Genomic DNA, 19063 nt, shown 5'->3' with positions numbered 1-19063 from the left:
GTCCATAAATAGAGGTTGGATAGTACTGTGAGGAAGTGATCTCTAGCACTCATTCAAGTATAAGCGCGAGACATCACAGCCGTTGTCAGTGCGCGATCAGACCTCACTAACCGAATGCTTAACGCAGTTGGACATAGTGGTGTTTTAGAGATAAAAAATTATATAAATACTGTTTGGTTTCTCACAAAAAACGATCGTTTCGTGTCTTAGGACATCAATGTGTCATCACGAGCCGCAGGGTTTAATTTGGATTTGTCTAAGCATGTTTTATTTACTCTTATAAGAAGTTCCCATTGACACCCATTATTTGGCTGACAGACCGCAACGGTTGGAGTTAAAAATCATCATTTGTGTTCTACTGAAGAAACAAAGTCACCTACATCTTGGATGCGCTGGGGGTAAGCAGATAAACATCAAATTTTCATTTTTGGGTGAACTATCCCTTTAAAACGAGCGGTTCATTCATAAATCGGTAGGATCTTACCTTACCTCCTTTCATCTTATTATGAGATTCAAAAAATAAATACCGTTTTAGCGCTGTTTAATGTGGCGTGACAGATCACTTTAGCAGCAGCACGAGCGCATGTGAACATGCTCTCCTCCGCTTTAATACCAGTTACAGCGTGAAGTAAACACGACTAAACATCTAAAGGTGTGTTAAAATATACAGATTTTTCTCAAGAAAATTTGCCATGTACTGTAACTGATATACTGCATCCAAAATAATCGATATCGAATCGAAATCGTAATCGAATCGAAACCATGTGAATTGTAATCAAATCGAATCGTGAAAATTGTGTCAATACTCAGACCTATAAGGCATTGCCTGATAGGACAGTGGAGTTTTCGGACAGCCGTGGTGTCCGAAACCATAGTGGATGTTATCGAGTGCACTCATTTAAACCCACAATAATGCATTGAAATGCACCACAATAACGAGTGCACAACAACTGATGAAGAGAATACCCATAATCAGTCACGCGCTGATTGAATTGCCGCGTCTGACGGGAATGATGGACCCGCAGCTGAATCATCCAGCCATCCATTTTTCAAACCACTGGTCCAATGTGGCTACAATGTAGGCTATAATATCATACAGGTATAAATTCCCTTTTAGTTTATTATTAAATTGCTTAATCAAGGTTTATAGATAAATCTTTTCACCTTACTAGTGGAGCTGCCATTTTACTAAGTTTCAAATAATTATTAAACAGCAAGCTTAAACTATGCAAAAGCGGCTGCCCTTCCGGTGCATTTAGTGCCCGAATTCACTTACTCATTTTCATTTACTCCCTGAAGTGAACTATATTAGTGGACTATAGGGAATAGTGAATGAGGCCATAGGGGGTGATTTCGGACACAGCCAAGGTGTGTTCGACTACTTCGACTAATGGGCATGGCGAAAGGGGGTGTGCCTAAAGGTGAATTTCTACAACAGAAACAACCCATAACCCTACCCAAACCCTGACAGCTTTCACTACCTGTGATAAGACTTTTACCTCCATGCTCCCTACCTTTCAACAAGCTCCAACCTTTCGTCACGCCCATTACTGCAACTTGCAGATACCCACATCTGGGGCCATAATTGACTAATTATAAAATCCTATTTTATCAAGGTAACCAAAGTGATTAATTTCCGGTTTGGCCTACAAAAATGTGGCGTTACAGCAGAACTCCGTAGGCCTACTACTGACATTTGGCTCACATGAAGTATTTAGCTACGGTTTCCTCACTGCTGAGGATTCTTGATAACCGTGAGTCACCACTAGGGGGCGGTGCTGTGATATGTCCGTGTAACGAACTATGGTAACGGCTGCAATCACACTCGAAGTATCGCTGTCTGCTTGTTCACCCCATAGACTCGGTTCCTTGGTTCACATGGAGAGGAACTGTGTGGGTGGTGAAAGGCCTCGACAGGTACAGATATCAAAGAGCACTAGTCTTTACATGTCTGCTGTGAGTCACTGCACATTACGAAAAACTGTTTTTTTAACATTATAGGCTATCAGTTATCTAGTTTCAACACTTTCCTGTAGTTCTGGCCAAATGCTTTTGTTGTGTTAGCGGCCAAGACCTTTTTACAGCTAGGTTGTTCAAATGACTGACGCAGGAAAAGTTGTTTGCTCCATTTAATCTAATACTAGTGACCTGAAAGTGAAACGGGGGGTGTTTCACCCCATTGTCCAGACAGCACTCTGGTATTAGAGAGACCTTGAACAGGCCTTCAGGTACAAGTCGAGTGCAGGACGATAGTCCTTCAACTGGGTTTAAAATTTCGAAATAATTTTTTTTTTTTTATATCTCTTTTCAACTTTTACAACAAATTATATCTTGAACTTTGGACAAAGATGGTGATATGTTACTATATTGCTTTAATAGACTTGGAAAATAGTGCTCAGGTCGACTCCTGGGAGTGAAGAAAACTACATTTTTTTGGGCTATTTTTATACATTTATAATGTTACAGAAGATTTCTATTTCAAATAAATTATTTTCTTTCTATTTATCTGAAAAAGGTATCATGGTTTATTAAGCATTATTTATATATGATTTTATATATATATATATATATATATATATATATATATATATATATACAGGGAGTGCAGAATTATTAGGCAAGTTGATTTTCTGATCATATTTTTTTTCCAAGCACATTTTACCAATTCCAATCCACATCAATCTTAATAACTACTATTAATATTGTTTTTAATCATTTATAAGTGATATATAATTGTTCATGAAGGCTGGAAATGAAAAATGCCCTATATTCAGGTGTGCAGAATTATTAGGCAGGTTTTCTTTTACAGGCAAAATGAGCCAAAAAAGAGATTTAACTCAGACTGAAAAGTCAGAAATTATTAAATACTCATGAGAAGGACGCAATACTAATTCAATACTAGAAATTGCAAAGTTAAAGCATGACTAATGGACAGAAAAATGCTCACTGGGTCAGCGGGGTCAAACAAAAACAGCTGGAGAAGCAAAGACACATGTTAACTGCAAAATAATTCAGAATTAAGGTGAAGAATTAAGTGTGAAACAATCAGGAACCCTTTAGTCTCCAGCAACACCATTTTCCAGAGCTGCAACCTACCTGGAGTCTCCAGAAGTGCAAGGTGTCAGGATCTCAGAGACTTACGTTAGCTAAAGAATCCTAAAAAATAACCCACTCTTAATAAAAATCACAAGCTGAAGTGTTATAAAATAGATGAAGACTGGGTTTTTATAGGCCTTATAGACAGACAGCTTGAGAGTGACTCCTGAAGGACCAGCACCACAATCTCTTGTACCACTGTTTGAAGAATTCATCTTCCAGAATCTGGCAGTAAGTTTTGGAAGATCAGTTTTAGTCCATCTCTGCAAGACGGACATTTCAGGATAAGAGATGGACTAAAAGTGAACTCCCACACTTTACTGCCAGATTCTGGAAGATAAATTCTTCAAACAGTGGTACAAGAGGATGTGGTGCTGGTCCTTCAGGAGTCACTCTCAAGCTGTCTGTCTATAAGGCCTATAAAAACCCAGTCTTCATCTATTTTATAACACTTCAGCTTGTGATTCTTATTAAGAGTGGGTTATTTTTTAGGATTCTTTAGCTAACGTAAGTCTCTGAGATCCTGACACCTTGCACTTCTGGAGACTCCAGGTAGGTTGCAGTTCTGGAAAATGGTGTTGCTGGAGACTAAAGGGTTCCTGATTGTTTCACACTTAATTCTTCACCTTAATTCTGAATTATTTTGCAGTTAACATGTGTCTTTGCTTCTCCAGCTGTTTTTGTTTGACCCCGCTGACCCAGTGAGCATTTTTCTGTCCATTAGTCATGCTTTAACTTTGCAATTTCTAGTATTGAATTAGTATTGCGTCCTTCTCATGAGTATTTAATAATTTCTGACTTTTCAGTCTGAGTTAAATCTCTTTTTTGGCTCATTTTGCCTGTAAAAGAAAACCTGCCTAATAATTCTGCACACCTGAATATAAGGCATTTTTCATTTCCAGCCTTCATGAACAATTATATATCACTTATAAATGATTAAAAACAATATTAATATTAGATATTAAGATTGATGTGGATTGGAATTGGTAAAATGTGCTTGGAAAAAAAATATGATCAGAAAATCAACTTGCCTAATAATTCTGCACTCCCTGTATATATATATATCAGGGGCGTTTCCTCCGAGTAGGCAAGGGAGGCAGTGCCTCCTCAAAAAATAGGATGAGAAAATAATCCATATTACATATAAAACAACACAAATATTACAAATTATGTCATTTAAAAGAGCGCAAGTCACGCGTATTTCTTAAGGAACACTGCCCAACAGCGACACCCGCAGGTAAAGTTACACAGAGGAGTCATGCTTCACAGTCTATGGAGTCATGCCTCCCTTTCCTCTCATAGAAAACCATTTAAAATCATCAGACCCCCGGCGTGCGGTGGGTTTTGTGGGGGGTAATTGAGAATGAATGGGGTAAAGTCACGTGAGAGGAGGCAACGTCTCCATCGCGCTATCATTGGATGTGATTGGTTATGATTGGATATGATCACTGAAGAAGAAGAAGAAGAAGAAGAAGAAGAAGAAGATGATTGGATATGATTGGCTTGTGCGATAAATCCCGCCTCTCGTTGACGTGGGCGTTCCGCGCGTAGGTTTGACTGAACAAATGATGACGTCAATCGAAAGACTAATCGAAAAGTAAGTAAACAGATGTCACGTCAAAATCAAACTTGAAATGGACTGAAAACATGATGACTGCGGGGTTTTTAGTGCAATCAGCTTGGTGAAATTAAAAATACATCTTCGTGACTGTGACAGACGGTGTTTACGGTGCATGACTTATGATCCAAAATAGCCTAAGTTGACAATTAAAAAGAAAAACCGCAATACACAAATAAAATATATTGTTTAAATTATTATTGCCTTTAGTTATTATTTTGGAATGAATGTAGAAATGCTTAAAACACTAACTTGATGAGATTGACTTGGTTTTGATAAATAGAACATTACATCGTTAATGTAAAATTACAAAATAGAATTGTATTTGGTTTCTTTTTTTCTTTTTTGATGTACTGTAAAGTAATGTTCATTTAACAAGGAAGATGTGTCAACTTTAAGAGTAATGCACATTAATTTACATTGATTCATAAAAAAATGTGCCTCATTTCAAAACACCACTGATATATATATATATATATATATATATGTATGATTATATATTTAATATATATGTATAATATATAGGATTATATATTATATATACACATTGTATATAATGATTTATGAAATATTTAAATGTTACTGCATTTTCATTGAAATAAATATAGCCTTAATCAGCATGAGACTTTAAAAACGCCCTCATCAACCCTAAACTTTTAAATGGCAGCATGTATCAAACATTTTCTTAAAATTTCATGACATTTTTAATTTAAATGGACCAACAATGATCTGATAAATAATTTAAAATCGAATAAATCAAACTAATATGAAACTGTTCTTATACAAATGTTGGATTCTTACACTAGTCCCTTGGTCTGTAAATGCTGAAATCTGTACTTTCACACAGCGTCAGAAAGAAAAGCAGAAATGTGACAAAAGAATCCGCAAAGTATTTCAAAATTTTTTTTTATTTTTTGCAAATAACACTAAAAATGTTTACAAAAGCATTGTAGAAAGATTTGTGCAGTGTAAATTATCAAAACTAAAAATGAATATTACTTGAAATGATTTTGCACCTAACATGACATAAGGATTGTCATTCTCAGCAGCAAAAAATGCAATGCTTCTCAGGAGAACGTGATGAAGTGTTCAGTGTTTTCAAGACCACCCTCAAAGATGTTGAGGAATTTACCAGCCCTGAAATGAAGGCAGAGGGGGGAAAACAACAACAACTGCTACACTGCTTACACGTGTTGCTACTTAAGCAAATGAAATAAACAAGGATGGTGTGGCACTAAAAGCTCATCCCTGAAGGAGGGCATCATTCATCTTAGAAAAAAAAAAAAAAAAGGTTAGATTGCAAATGGAAACTTCCCTTGTACCCAACATGGCAATCTTCCCTAGTGGAACTCAAAGACACTCAGCCTTCCCTTTGTTATTCCAGTTGGACAAACAGTTGACAGCTTGAGAGAGTTGTATAACAGGAGATCATTACACACGATAGGCTCACACCCCACAGATACAACACAAGCCTTTCTCCATCAAAGTTAACACTTTTTACAACCACATACACCGTTCAGTCTTGAATTTAGGACAATATTCACTTGGTACTACTTCAGAAATCTAGAGGAAAACAAAAAGTAAAAATTAAGAAGAAGAAAACAGAAATGTGCTTGATGACCCCACTGGTAATATTACAAAATAATTAAAAATATAGAAATGAACAAGACCAAAGAAAAGACTTTACAAATTCAGATAATGTACATACCATTGAACATATGAATACATAAATATTTGTTTGTCTGATTACAAAATCTTTTTACTTCATTATAAAATTTACTTTTTACATATCGTTGTATTGCTGTGTCAATACATAATACTGAGTTTCTTTGCACGCTGTGGCAACACTTTACATCTTAAGTTCTTTGCTGTATTAAACATATAAACTCACATAGTATGCTCTGGAAAATATGTTGTTATTTTTTTTTTTTTTTCCTTTTCTTATTTGCCTTTGTAGACAAAGAGGCTCTAATGCTCTTGTAAATGGGAAGTCGATGGCACTACAGCTATCTGTGAGGAAAGCAAACAAACCAGTTATCTAATCTTTGGTCAAGCATATAGGGGCAAAAGTCACCGTAAGAAATCTGGAAACTGTATAGAAATGGCTCAGGTTCTTAGATCTTTCATACTCAAGTCACATTTTACATCCCACCACTTGATATACAATGTTCCAGTGGGGTCTTTGTTCAGCCTAGTATGTTAAGAGAGACTGCCAAAGACAATTTTAATGTAATGTTTATATACTGTTTGCACTGACAACACTGTAATGGACTAAAGCTTGAATGACTTTCCCTCAGTTTTCTGTTCAGATACAGCTGCATAAGTACACTGCAAGTACAGCGTTTCCAGTTTAAACCTTGCACTAAATCTTTACGATAAGCTAAATCCATGGCACAGGCATATACGCAACAATGTGCACTGCGATCCACGCAAACCGTGGTCGCAATAGGTAACAGATGGTTTACGTCAAGTAAAAGTAACAAACATCGATCATTCCAGCAAGTGTCTCCAACATGGGAATGATTGACAGACACACAAGTCTTTAAAACAACAGAGTGCAACTGCACACATGGGTTATGGCAACTTCAGACAGACAACCGAAAATAGTCATTTGGACAAACCCACAGAAATGTATGCGACAACTCATCTTTAGTGATACTTTGTAAAGTGTGCAGTTATCTCATCCTGTTCAAGTCGATTTAAAATATGGCCTCATTTTAAAGAAGCAATAGCGAACATCAAGGACAGAAAAAGCAACATGAAAATTAAACTCAACAGACACACGCAGTGATTCAAGTGCTAGGGTCTTTTTCGCCCACAGCGGGTTAATATTAACTGAACGTGCACAGAAAAAAAAAAAAAAAGTGTGCAAACTTCACCGTTAACCCCTCAAAACCTGCTAACCTTAAACCCCTTCTGCTCTGATTAGACTGTGGGTTTAGCATACTGTAGTTGTGCTCTCGCTATAACAGAATGTTTTGCTGTGAAACGGGAGGGATGTAGTTCTAAGTCCGACACCGATTCACAGAAGTTTGCCTGACATTTCATCTAGTTCCACTGTACACCTGCCATTACCACGCAGCAGAATCACATTGTGTTCGTAAGTATTTGTAAGGCAGAAAATATTCAAGTCTCACTTGTGAGTGTTCTACGTCTGTTGTTCGTTTTTTTTACAAAATGCTAAAAGCTAGTGCGATTTCTGTAATACGATGCCTTAAAGGAGAATGTCTGACCTCTTTTTAACAGCCTTCATCATTGAAATGTTTCTGGCATCAGAATGAATGTGACTCTGATACTGTGAAATAAAAAGGACTACTCAAGTCACTAGTTTCCACATGTCGTCACACTGCATCGTGCAAAATGGTGGAAGATGATCCACCAGAGCAGTTCACCACAGTGTGACAAAAACATGCAAGCATTGACATGCCTGCGGAAATACACACGTATAATTACACACACATACTGGTATGTACAATCACACACACACACACATACACACAAGTTCTGGATTAGACCCAGTTTTTGTTAGCATATTAGACCTTTTAGCTCTCTAATACTCTTAGAGGAGGTAAATCAATAGTTTGCATTTATCTGCTCATTTTCAAAGGGTTTGACGTATGAAGAGCTGTGTTAGTTTAAGGTCTGCCTGTGTAGACCTGAATACAGTAGTGTGGGATGAGATCTGAAACACTTTAAGAGCACAGGCTGTCCCAGACATGAGTGTTCTGGATGGGTGAAACCCCTCACGCTCTCTCATGCCTTCAGGAACTATGGACTCTGTGAGCATGCAATGCATATATGCGTTTGTAAAAAGGCAAGAGAGTGTGTTTCAGGCCTCTCAGAACTAGGCAACAGAAACCTCTGGAAACCCAGAGACGGTTGTTTGAAATGGGTGCTTTGAATTTACATACGTTTTGTTTAAAGATATGGCAGTTTGAGAAGGCCATGCTCAAAGAAACAAACAAAAAAAGTCACGAGTCAAAATAAGTGACCCTTGGCATACGGTGGTGAGCGTGTAGGGACTGGCCCACGAAGACGAATGGCACAGTGAAAAGTAAAACATAAAAAAGGGTGAGGATGCACTATTGGTAGACGTGATGTCCTTCATCAACACTTTTGTGCCTCCACTGGTGACATGGCAATATAAGATCCGTTCCTCAAAGGCTGATTGGTGCGGTTTTCTGGCGAATCCTCTGCTTGGTTGCTCACTTGGGTATAAGCCGTTTCGTCTTTCGTCGTCTGTACAGAAAATACAAGAACATTAGCGTGTACGTTGTTAAAACCACGTATAGATGACTGAAGATGTCAACCATGAAATCATGTACCACTAAGACACGGACTGTGTAGCTAAACATCTAATCTAATGCCTAATGCTGTGAAACACTGCAGAAGTACATTACGATCACCATGCAGGAAAAGCAATTCAAATGATTTGCACAAACAAATGTTAACAAACAAGGTATTTATATGAAAATGCTCAAAATGACCAAATACAATAATGATATAACAGGCAAATCTGAAAAAATGAAAGCAAATTGTGTGTGTGTGTGTGTGTGTAAAAGAAATGAAGACTTACAGCAAAAGAATGAAAAGCTTCAGTAAAATCAATACGTTTTACTTCATTCTGAATTGGAACAAAAAAAAAGGGAGGGAAATGTTACTGGAAATCAAAACATAGCATAATGCATCATTGGCAGATTTCAAATGATAAAATAAATGCTATAAAAGAACATTGAACATTAGTATATAAATGTGCAAAACAAATCCTTTTCCCGCTAAACCATTCATTCTTAAATTTATTTTAGGTCATAACATTAGATGACCAACCCAATTAAACTGATAATTACTGTATACTGCAAAGAAAAACTATTTAAGAACACATTTCATAAAGTAATACGTGCACTAGAGCACATGCATTCCCTCATGCGGGTGCATGCATGGGTTTTAAAAGATAGGGTTAGTGCCGTCAAGGCGAGTGACAAATGTAATTGACTTTCAAGCCAAGGGTGTGTAAGGTTGATGGAATTTTAAAGGCTTTTAGTCTTTTCCAAACCGGCATTTCTGGAGAATATTAACCGTTACTCCATTAATATTGTTCTAAGAAAAGGTGTTATCAACATACAAATGACATTTTCAGTCTGAACTAGCCAGTATATAAGATGAAAGGCCATAAATGTATTATCGCTGATTTTTTACCTTTCTCTGGCGGTTCCTGCAGACAAGGAAGATCAGGATCACAAGTAAAATGGCCCCCAGCCCCACAATGATGACGGGGAAGTTGGAAACCACTGTTACGATCAACAGAAGCATCATCATCTGGGCTGCAGAATCATCGTCAATAGTTGCAGTCTGAAAATTACGAAATGAAATTAACTTTGTGAACAGGCAAATCGATAATCTGAAGTAGGGATGTGCCTGAAACCTAAATTTGTATTCGGAAAGGCACAGAAAATGAATAGTGCATTCTACGGAGCCCCTAAAGGGACATGGTTAGGCTTGCTGTGGTAGTCGGTTACATTACAGTACATCAGATTTCGCTTATCAAGTGAAGATAGTAAGGTGAGATGACTGACAAGACGATGTCGGAGGATTTGAGAGACATTAAAATGTGCGGTCAGTCCAGCCGCTCCCTATGAACAGTGCCTTCTCTTTTCCAAACATAGTATTCGGCTTCGGGGACATCCCAAATCTGAAGAAAGTGAAGATGATATGAAAACTCACCTCGTTGACATACATAATGGGGAAAATTGTCTCATTCAGGAATCTTGTTTTGCTGAGAAGGAAAAAATAGAAGTCTCATTAGCCATTTTGTCATTTCAAATCACATCGTAATGGTTTTTGTGAGGGGTTTTACTCACGGGAAGCCACTGACTCTCTTCAGTATGACGTTGAGCTGAGCTCTCTTACAGGCACGAATGGGAACCCCTGTGGTCTGCGGAAAAAAGCAAAGGGACAATTTACTATTAAGTGTCACCAAATATTCACCACATCACACACAGAACAGCGAGTGGAGTGAGACAAGTCCATCATACACCAACTGAGTACATTTTCCATCACGACATGCTACAATAACTCTCAATGGAATTCTAGGTAAATTTAGGTAGGCATGGTTTCACTTTCACTGTGGTTATCAGAGTGAATCACCTTATTTTTTTTCCTGTCTTGGTAAGGACGGGTGTATACTACTTTCAGATTACAAACCACAAGCGTGCAAACAGATCGGTGCTGTAGCTGTAAAACAGCGAAAACTCAAAGTGTCAACACTGCTTACCGGGTTGATGTCGAGGTATGTTTCATGTTCCTCTTCATTTGGGTTCATTCCTTCAATGGCCTTGATGTACTTCTCATCGGCTTGGTAGAAATGAGGGAAAGATACAACAATGGGTGCACCTGTACAGTGAAGGGGAAAGAGGAACACATGGCATTAGTTGCTGTTCCTTTGTTCAGATTAGTTGACAATCAGGTATATATAGTGCCTATCTCTACAGTGAATATGCAATAATAATAGCTTCTTTATCAGCTATTGGATTTATAATGGACAGTCATAAAGATAATAATGATGATTAAAGTCATATTAAGCCTCATATTTTTTTTAATGCTGGTCAGCACTAGGTCAGCAGTTCAGATTTTTAACTGGCCACACCATCAAAAACAACATTGAAATGTGTCAAAAAAAATAGATTTAGATTTTTCATTTCCAACAAGTATGTTATTATTATTGTTAAAATGTACAGCTATAACAGAACTCTATGACATAGAAATCCATACACTTTAAAAGTTATGGCATACAATGCAAAATATTACATATTTGTTTATAATTTAAAAACCCACAAATACTTATGTATGGAAATAAAAAAAAAAAAAAAAAAAAAAAATATATATATATATATATATATCAATGAATGCAAAGAGTATAATAATGCATCACTGGCCCTAGTGGGGCAGGTGACAGTTCAGACTGCAAATGTGCTGTTTTTAGATTTTACTTCTCTTGTTTCATGACATTTTCCATTATCTTAAATAATAACCCCGAGTCATTTTCTGGGGCTTTTTATGCACACTAACAGAAAATGAAACTTCCTCTTTTGGTAGTACATACTCAACGAGAGGACAGCAAGTACCTGAACACACACCAAGAACACAAAATACTACATTTGATAGGTGCCTATTTTATCGTTAGCTAACAATTATATGTAGCATATCACCGTTTTATATCCCATATCCCAATCCTTAATAACACCCTAAATATAACCATTAATCAACTGTCATGAACCCTTCTAGGAATGATGACTAATCAAAGCATGTGCAAATTTTGACAGCTGGTTCATATCAGGAGCACTCACATGACAAAAGCGAGAGTTTACCATCGTTCAATAATAATATTAGCCTAGTAGTTTATGGTGGAAGTAATAGAGGCAAAGATAAAGTAATCTGTCGGAGGACACCTACTGCAAATCAAGTGGTCGAGTCATAAAATTGCACTAAAAGTTACTCATTAAGCGCTGAACTCGGTTTTCCCTTTCATAGTCCAGGAGTGTGCAAACAAAAACAGACAGATTTAACTTGAACTTAGGTTACGAGGCCACAGATCAGTAATGGGAAACCCAGAAATTCAATACTATTTACATATGCTTGGTTTGCTTTGGTTAAATGTCAGTCTGGACCAGCCATTTAGGGCACCAAAATCTTTAGCATACTTAGATTGCTGTACTTTGTTAAACAAATTACTGTATTTAAAAAGTTATTCTATTTTCCCATGTAATGATTCTTCTGAAAACATCCCACGTCTTTCGCACTGTAAAATCCTGTTCTGAAAACATGCTGACGGCCCTGAAGCTAAGGTGCGGTGTGACCTAGAACAGGCTTACCTTGGCGACAGACGCTGACTTTGAGGACTCCTTTTCCTAGACAATCTCCAGCAGGCACGCAGAAGCCAGCGTTACTGGGGTTCTCATCTGGGGGAGCCAGTACATCCGAAGGAGGGGCGAAGCGGAAAGCAGGGATACCCTTCACCTCTGTGTCCCTCACGTAACCCAAATGAATGGATCTGCAAGTGATAAAGAGCATAAGTAACCATGTACAAGAAACCAAGCACCTTGTATGTGTTAAAACACGTTGCTTACCGGCACAGATCAGCAGCAAAGATGTAGAGGAGTTCTTTCCTAGACAGGAAGGTGTGGAAGACACTGCCATCGGTACCATTGATCATGTTGCTCTGGTTAGATGACCACCAGTTCATCTGACTGCGTGTGAGAAAATGAACAGATGGTGATTGTTTTTGTGGCAGGTTCTAATGATAAAGGATGGTTTATTATGCATTTTTCACCATAATTTGAATGCAAAAATTGACATGCAGAAGTTTCTTCATCTGCAAAGTCAATTGAAATGTTATTTATTGGGATATAGGTCAATTTAAATCAGCATATGGGGTAGTTGAGAAGCACAGGAGGTCTTTTTCTTGGACTTTATACTTTGATATTGACTAATCCAGCATGTAATGCAAGCATGCTGTGTGTTTAACCCAATTTCCCAAGCCAAGGCAGGAGAGCAGATGCCAAACGAGTGTGCAAGAACTCTCATTATGTCAGTAAGGTAACGCATATTACGCAAGGACTGACATACCTGATGCCGTTCCACGTGTCAATTTTTCCATAGTCCATGTAGTTCTTCTCTCCAGTGTGGAAGACAAATTCACCCTCATGGGTTCCATTTTTCTGTAGTTAGTAAAAAAAATACTGTATTAAGGGTAAAGATGACTAGAAAGTCATAGGAAAGTAGGTTATTTAGATGCTATGAGGAGAATACAAAGTGAAAGACTAAATGTTTTATTAATGCAAACCACTTAAACTCGCCGTTTCGAGGCACTCACATGATACCTATGATTGCACAAACTGCAGATATTTAATATCTTTCCTAATACATGTATAATCCCTGAAGAAGGTCTAAAATACATTAGAGTAAACCAGGCCACTGTGTCAAACCTGGTACAGTGGTCAACATCTGCAGGATTATGATAATAACGTCATTTGCTTATGCTGTTCTGATCGTATATGTACTTTAGAGTTTGTGTGTGCTACTTTGTATTGGTTGCTTGAATATATGACCCATTTAGACTGCATTTTATATCTCTTTTCAGACTGACTACAGCACTAAATATGATGAAACTGCAGATTCTTACATTGTACATAAGGCCGAAATACTCATCCACTTCTGGTTTCATGCTGTGGACTTTGGACAGCAGCGGGTCTTTGAAACCCCACAGGACCTCATGGACTGTACGATTCATAAACACCTCGATGCCCATGGATCCCATCAACATAGACACACCCGTCCTCAGAAAGAAAGAGTAGGAGTTCAACTCATTCATGATGGCCTGAAACAAGAGGGAAAAATTAAGAGCAAATCCTTCGCATTTGTATCAAAATATAATCGGTTTAGAAAATGACAAAAAAAAAATGCTACAATCAGACTAATTTTAAATGCAAAATGATTTGCTGCCAATGCAAAAAACAAGAAAACAAAACCCTTCTTACAATTAATGGAATGTTAACGGTTATCACATGGTCAACCTCAGGATCTCCCACTGACATGTTGCGAAGAAACACAAAGCTCTTGGGATTTGTGGCAAAGATTTTTGTCCCATTCTCAAGGAAAGTGACATTTTCCCTTGGTCGATATTCCCTGATAAAAGAGAGTAACATTTTATATAATGTTAATATCAAAGTTGGCAACTTTAAGGTCTAGATTTTTCAATCTAATACACATGACGCTACCATTTAAAAGTCTCTTATTTGACTAAAAATACAATAAAACTGTAACATTATGAAATATTATTACAATTAGAAAAGAACTGTTTTAATATATTTTAAAATGGAATTTATTCCTGTGGTGGTAAAGCTGAATTTACAGCATCATTACTCCAGTTTTCATTGTCACATGATCATTCAGAAATCATTCTAATATGCTGATTTGGCGCTCAAGAAACATTTTTTATTATTGTCAGTTGAAAACAGTTGTTCTGCTAAGTAGTTTTTATTCTTTACTGTCACTTTTGATTAATTTAATACTTCATTGCGGAATAAATTTAACAACAACAAACAAACCAAAAAATAATTCTTACAAGTGCATCGTAATTATTCGACATTTAGTTTAAAGTGAGTAGGGTAAATGTTTCCTGTTTCCTATCTTCTAAAAGCATGAGTCATTTCTTGACTGTGGCGCCAAACTTGTTGTCACTGACAACAGACGGTACAGTTTAGTAACCAAAACAAAGCTCAGAAAATGATGAAAATTAACATGAACATCTCAGTATGAGATTTCTGTAAATCACCTGTAAGTATAAGGCCCTATTTGAGTGACTTTGGGCTTTTCCTTTCCAGCCAAGAACTCATCTGGATTGGTAACATTGAAGAAGAAATACTGCATGTAAACAGGAGGCGGTGGGTTTATCCAGCCCTCCAATACTCTGCTGTTCTTAGCCAGTGTGATCTCCTGTGAATGAAAAACAGTCAGAGGTCAAGAGAGAGCACCAAAAGACCATTTCTGTAACCTAATGCAGTGTCTGTTTAAAGAGAACTCAATGTTCAAGCTGAGTTTCAATATAATTTAGGGAAGAAAGAACACAAAAGCTAAGTGCCTTCCTGTTGAATGCTGACTGTTTCTGGTGAAATGTCAGTGACCTGTTATGACACAAATACAGCAGACATGAGGTAAAGCGAGTGCTGGGATGACGGAAAAAGAGGAAAGAGCTCAGCAGACGGTCGAGCTGATTCAGAGTTACAAAAAGGGAAGAAAAACATCAACATCAGCGATCCACCACCATGACAGACGAGAGCAACACAATCAGGTGTTTGAATTTTCCATCAGAAAAGAGGTTCAGCAGTAACACTTCTCACTTCTTGAGTGTCGTGAGCCAAACTCGGAAGGAGAAGCAAATGCTTATTCTAAAATGACAAACTTTTACTTCAGAACAATGTTATTCATGACTACACGTGACAGCACAAGTAGTGTGTAGTAATGGAAAAAACAAAGCTCCAAAGGGTGACTCGTCACAAACTCATAACAACCAGAGGGTTTTACTCCAGAATTCTCCCTTGAAATGCAGATAACGCTATCTAGAATCAAAAGCCATGACTTCAGCAGTGTAGCAGAGCACCCGCTCCAAAACAACAAACATCCCGGCCCCCTTCACTGGACCTTCAGCTTCTGAAAGGTCCTTTAAGAAAAAAAATATTTGCTAGAATCACTGGCCTTAAGTTGAAAAATGCAGTTTGTATGTTTCGAAATCAATCATTCCAACATCTAATCTGTGACAAATCAATGATTCACTCATGACAAAACTGTGCTTTAAATGTACACTATATTATTACCCAGAGAATAACATAAAAGGTGTCTTTGTTCAAACAGCTCAGATCTTCCATTTAAGAGGACACCTGTCTTTTGAACGGAGGAATTTTTCACATATAAGCTCTGAATGGGAACCCTGTCATTAGGAGCTTTACCATGAGAAAAGTAACTGGTATAGAGCACTGAAGAAAATTTGCAGCTATTGAACTTATTCAACCATGCGTAGCGAAATTAGACTAAAGCTTTTCTTTAAAGTAAGATTATGTTACATCACACTCATCGACTCCCTTTTCTAATCTTTCAGGGTTTCTCAGGAGGTTTGTCTAGGCATATTTTCTTTAAACCACATTGACAAGAGTTCTTAATTACACCTGGTAAAAAAAAGATGATTTTGGTTTTTAAAAGAGGCAGTGCATTATAGTTTAAAGACACCAATTAAAGTTTTATTGACTAAAAGCAGCAGACCACACCTTAACAAGCACGCATACACTAAAAGTTTGGGTACGTTTTTTGAAAGACGTCTTTTATGCTCACTAAGGCTGCATTTAGTTGATCAAAAACAGTAATATTGTGAATTAGTATTACAATTTAAAATAACCGTTTTCTATTTACTCCAGTCATCAGTGTCACATGATCCTTCAGAAATCATTCTAATATGCTGATTTGGTGCTGATAAATATTTTTGTAGAAAGAAAGAGATACTTTTCCAAGATTCTCTGATAAAGAGAAAGTGTAAAACCCATCATTTACTTGAAATACAGAAATATTTTTTTAAATTACAAATGTCTTTACTGTCACTTTTGATCAATTTAATGCATTCTTGCTGGATAAAAGTATTCATTTCTTTCAATTTCTAACTGTTCTATGGGATATGATATCAATACTAATTATTTAAAAAACAAATTATACAAATAAACCTCAGAAATTTGACTGTGTGTTCTGCTGTGCTCATCAACCTTGAGAAGTGAAGTTTTTGAAGGTCTCAACGGACATTAAACCATTTTAGGACATTTTCAAAGCCTTGATCGAGCAACTACAGCCAAGGTAAGAAAAACAATAAATGTTTGTATTTCGATAGGAAGGTCATTTATGCCCTTTACGTGCGAGTGGTTAACCTTACAAAAGGCCAGTGAAGCAGATACCAGAGCGTATGATGGTACCAGCCACTGGAAATGGATATTTTCATAGATAACAACCCATATTGTACACTGCTAGGAGGTGCAGTTTTAAATGAATTTAAACATTAATTCACAGCAAGGAATGAATACATTCATATGCTTACATGAAATAGATCAACTTCAGCTAAATGCTGCTGCGAAAGCAGCAAGTAAAAGGAAGTTTTAACTGTCAAACAACTGCCTCAGAGCTACATACTGTGTAACATACAAACTCCTCGAACATGCCACACACTTCCACACCCTACACTCAAAAAACACACATCACCTGAGGGCTTGAAAAGTTGTTTTGTCTAGAGAACTTAAGCCTAACGGTTCACTATTACACGTTTAAGTGCCAGAGAAGACATAACGAATACAAAAAGTTACAGTCTATCATCACGAGGGCCAATTATAAGACTTCATATCAACTGTCAATAAATGGCAAACCAATGCAAAACATCTCCAGCAGTTAGCTTCACTCACAGACCACCACAAACACCCACCCATGAATACCAGGTTAAGGGAATCACACTGAATAGTGAATACTACACTTGGTTAAAAATACTGAGGGTGGAGGTCAGAATTCCAAGTATTTTTCTAAGGAGAACAGGCTGAGACCCTCCCCCACTGCCACACATATAGCACACCTCCCCCTGCCATATACACAGCCTACTATGTGAACGAACAACCTTTCCCGTTACATTAAAGAGTGATTCATTCATTACCCCGTGGTTTTGCAATAGAAAGCATTTAATTCACAGTCAGTCAAACTGAACCGTTGAGGTGGAGAAGAGATAGAGAGACGGGGGGGAAAAGTCTTTTCCGCAATATGATAGGATTCGTGGTCACAGACAGCGACCAGCCCACTTTAATCAGGGTTACAACAAACCCACATTTACATCACGGTAATTTAATATCATGTTGTGACCACCTACACGTCAAAGAGTGGGCAGTTAAACGGCTAAAACACAGGTTAAGTATACATAACATGAAATCTCGAGCAAGAACAGGAACTTTGGTATAGCAATTTTAAGGGTTGAAGAGACATGACAATATGTAGGCTTGTCTGCTGTACGATTTCGCGTTACATCAAGTGATACTAGCAACTCCGCGTGATGCTCAACACAGAAGAAGCCTCGTGTAGGACAACCGAGTCACTTTAAAAGCCGGTTTTATAACATAACTAGAGCTTTTTGTAAAATTAAGCAGACTTACCTTTTTTATCCGTTCTTGAATCATTGTTTGGAAGACTTGAGCCACCAGAAGGGCGATTCCCAAAATGAGCAAATGAGCGCACACGATCCCGGTGGCGTAAATGGCACACGATCTTCTAGTCATTATTGATGGTTTCAGATGGGCTGATCTGTAGAAAAAAAAAACAATAATACTATTCTTTCTTTCTCTTGTTCCGAACTTCTACTTGAGAACCTCCCGGTATGTCTCAGTTTTTCTCAAAGCCAGAATCGTCTCCCCACTTCTATCATTGGGAAATTCAGCATGCACGATCCCAATGATGTGCGATGAGCGGGAGTGTTTCTCGGATGCTGAGATAAGAGACTATCTATCAGCTCTGGCTCTAACGCAGAGGACCGGAGATCTTCTCCTCCTCCCTCACTTGATTCAAATGAGCCAGTCATGCATGAGAAATACACTTTTTGGAGAGAGGGGCGTGTTAAACCTCCCTCAGAGCTGAGGTCACAATTTAAAGGGGTTTTCAAGACGGATTTATGTGTGAGAATGTCAGAACATCAAAGTAAATATATAGCCTACTTTTACTGTCCCGACGCAATTTATAGGTTAAGAAAAACGTGTTTAACTGCATCTTTGTGGTATATTCATGTCCAAA

The 19063-nt window shown here is 37.6% G+C and overlaps 1 protein-coding gene across 1 annotated transcript; it reads right to left on the bottom strand.

Annotated features, from left to right (window-relative positions):
* Positions 1-5604: 5604 nt before the first annotated feature.
* scarb2a (scavenger receptor class B, member 2a) lies at positions 5605-18862 on the bottom strand. Its single transcript, XM_048189279.1, has 13 exons — positions 18433-18862; positions 15045-15205; positions 14248-14395; positions 13893-14087; positions 13337-13428; positions 12838-12957; positions 12583-12761; positions 10986-11104; positions 10573-10646; positions 10436-10487; positions 9911-10063; positions 9291-9338; positions 5605-8953 (listed from the first exon to the last, which is right to left on the bottom strand). Exons 1-13 carry the CDS (start codon positions 18553-18555, stop codon positions 8822-8824), a joined length of 1596 nt encoding a protein of 531 aa, XP_048045236.1. The 5' UTR covers positions 18556-18862; the 3' UTR covers positions 5605-8821.
* Positions 18863-19063: the final 201 nt, after the last annotated feature.

The sequence above is a fragment of the Megalobrama amblycephala genome, linkage group LG4, assembly GCF_018812025.1.
Source record: "Megalobrama amblycephala isolate DHTTF-2021 linkage group LG4, ASM1881202v1, whole genome shotgun sequence".
Lineage (NCBI taxonomy): Eukaryota > Metazoa > Chordata > Actinopteri > Cypriniformes > Xenocyprididae > Megalobrama > Megalobrama amblycephala.
This window is presented reverse-complemented; position numbering and strand designations above follow the sequence as displayed.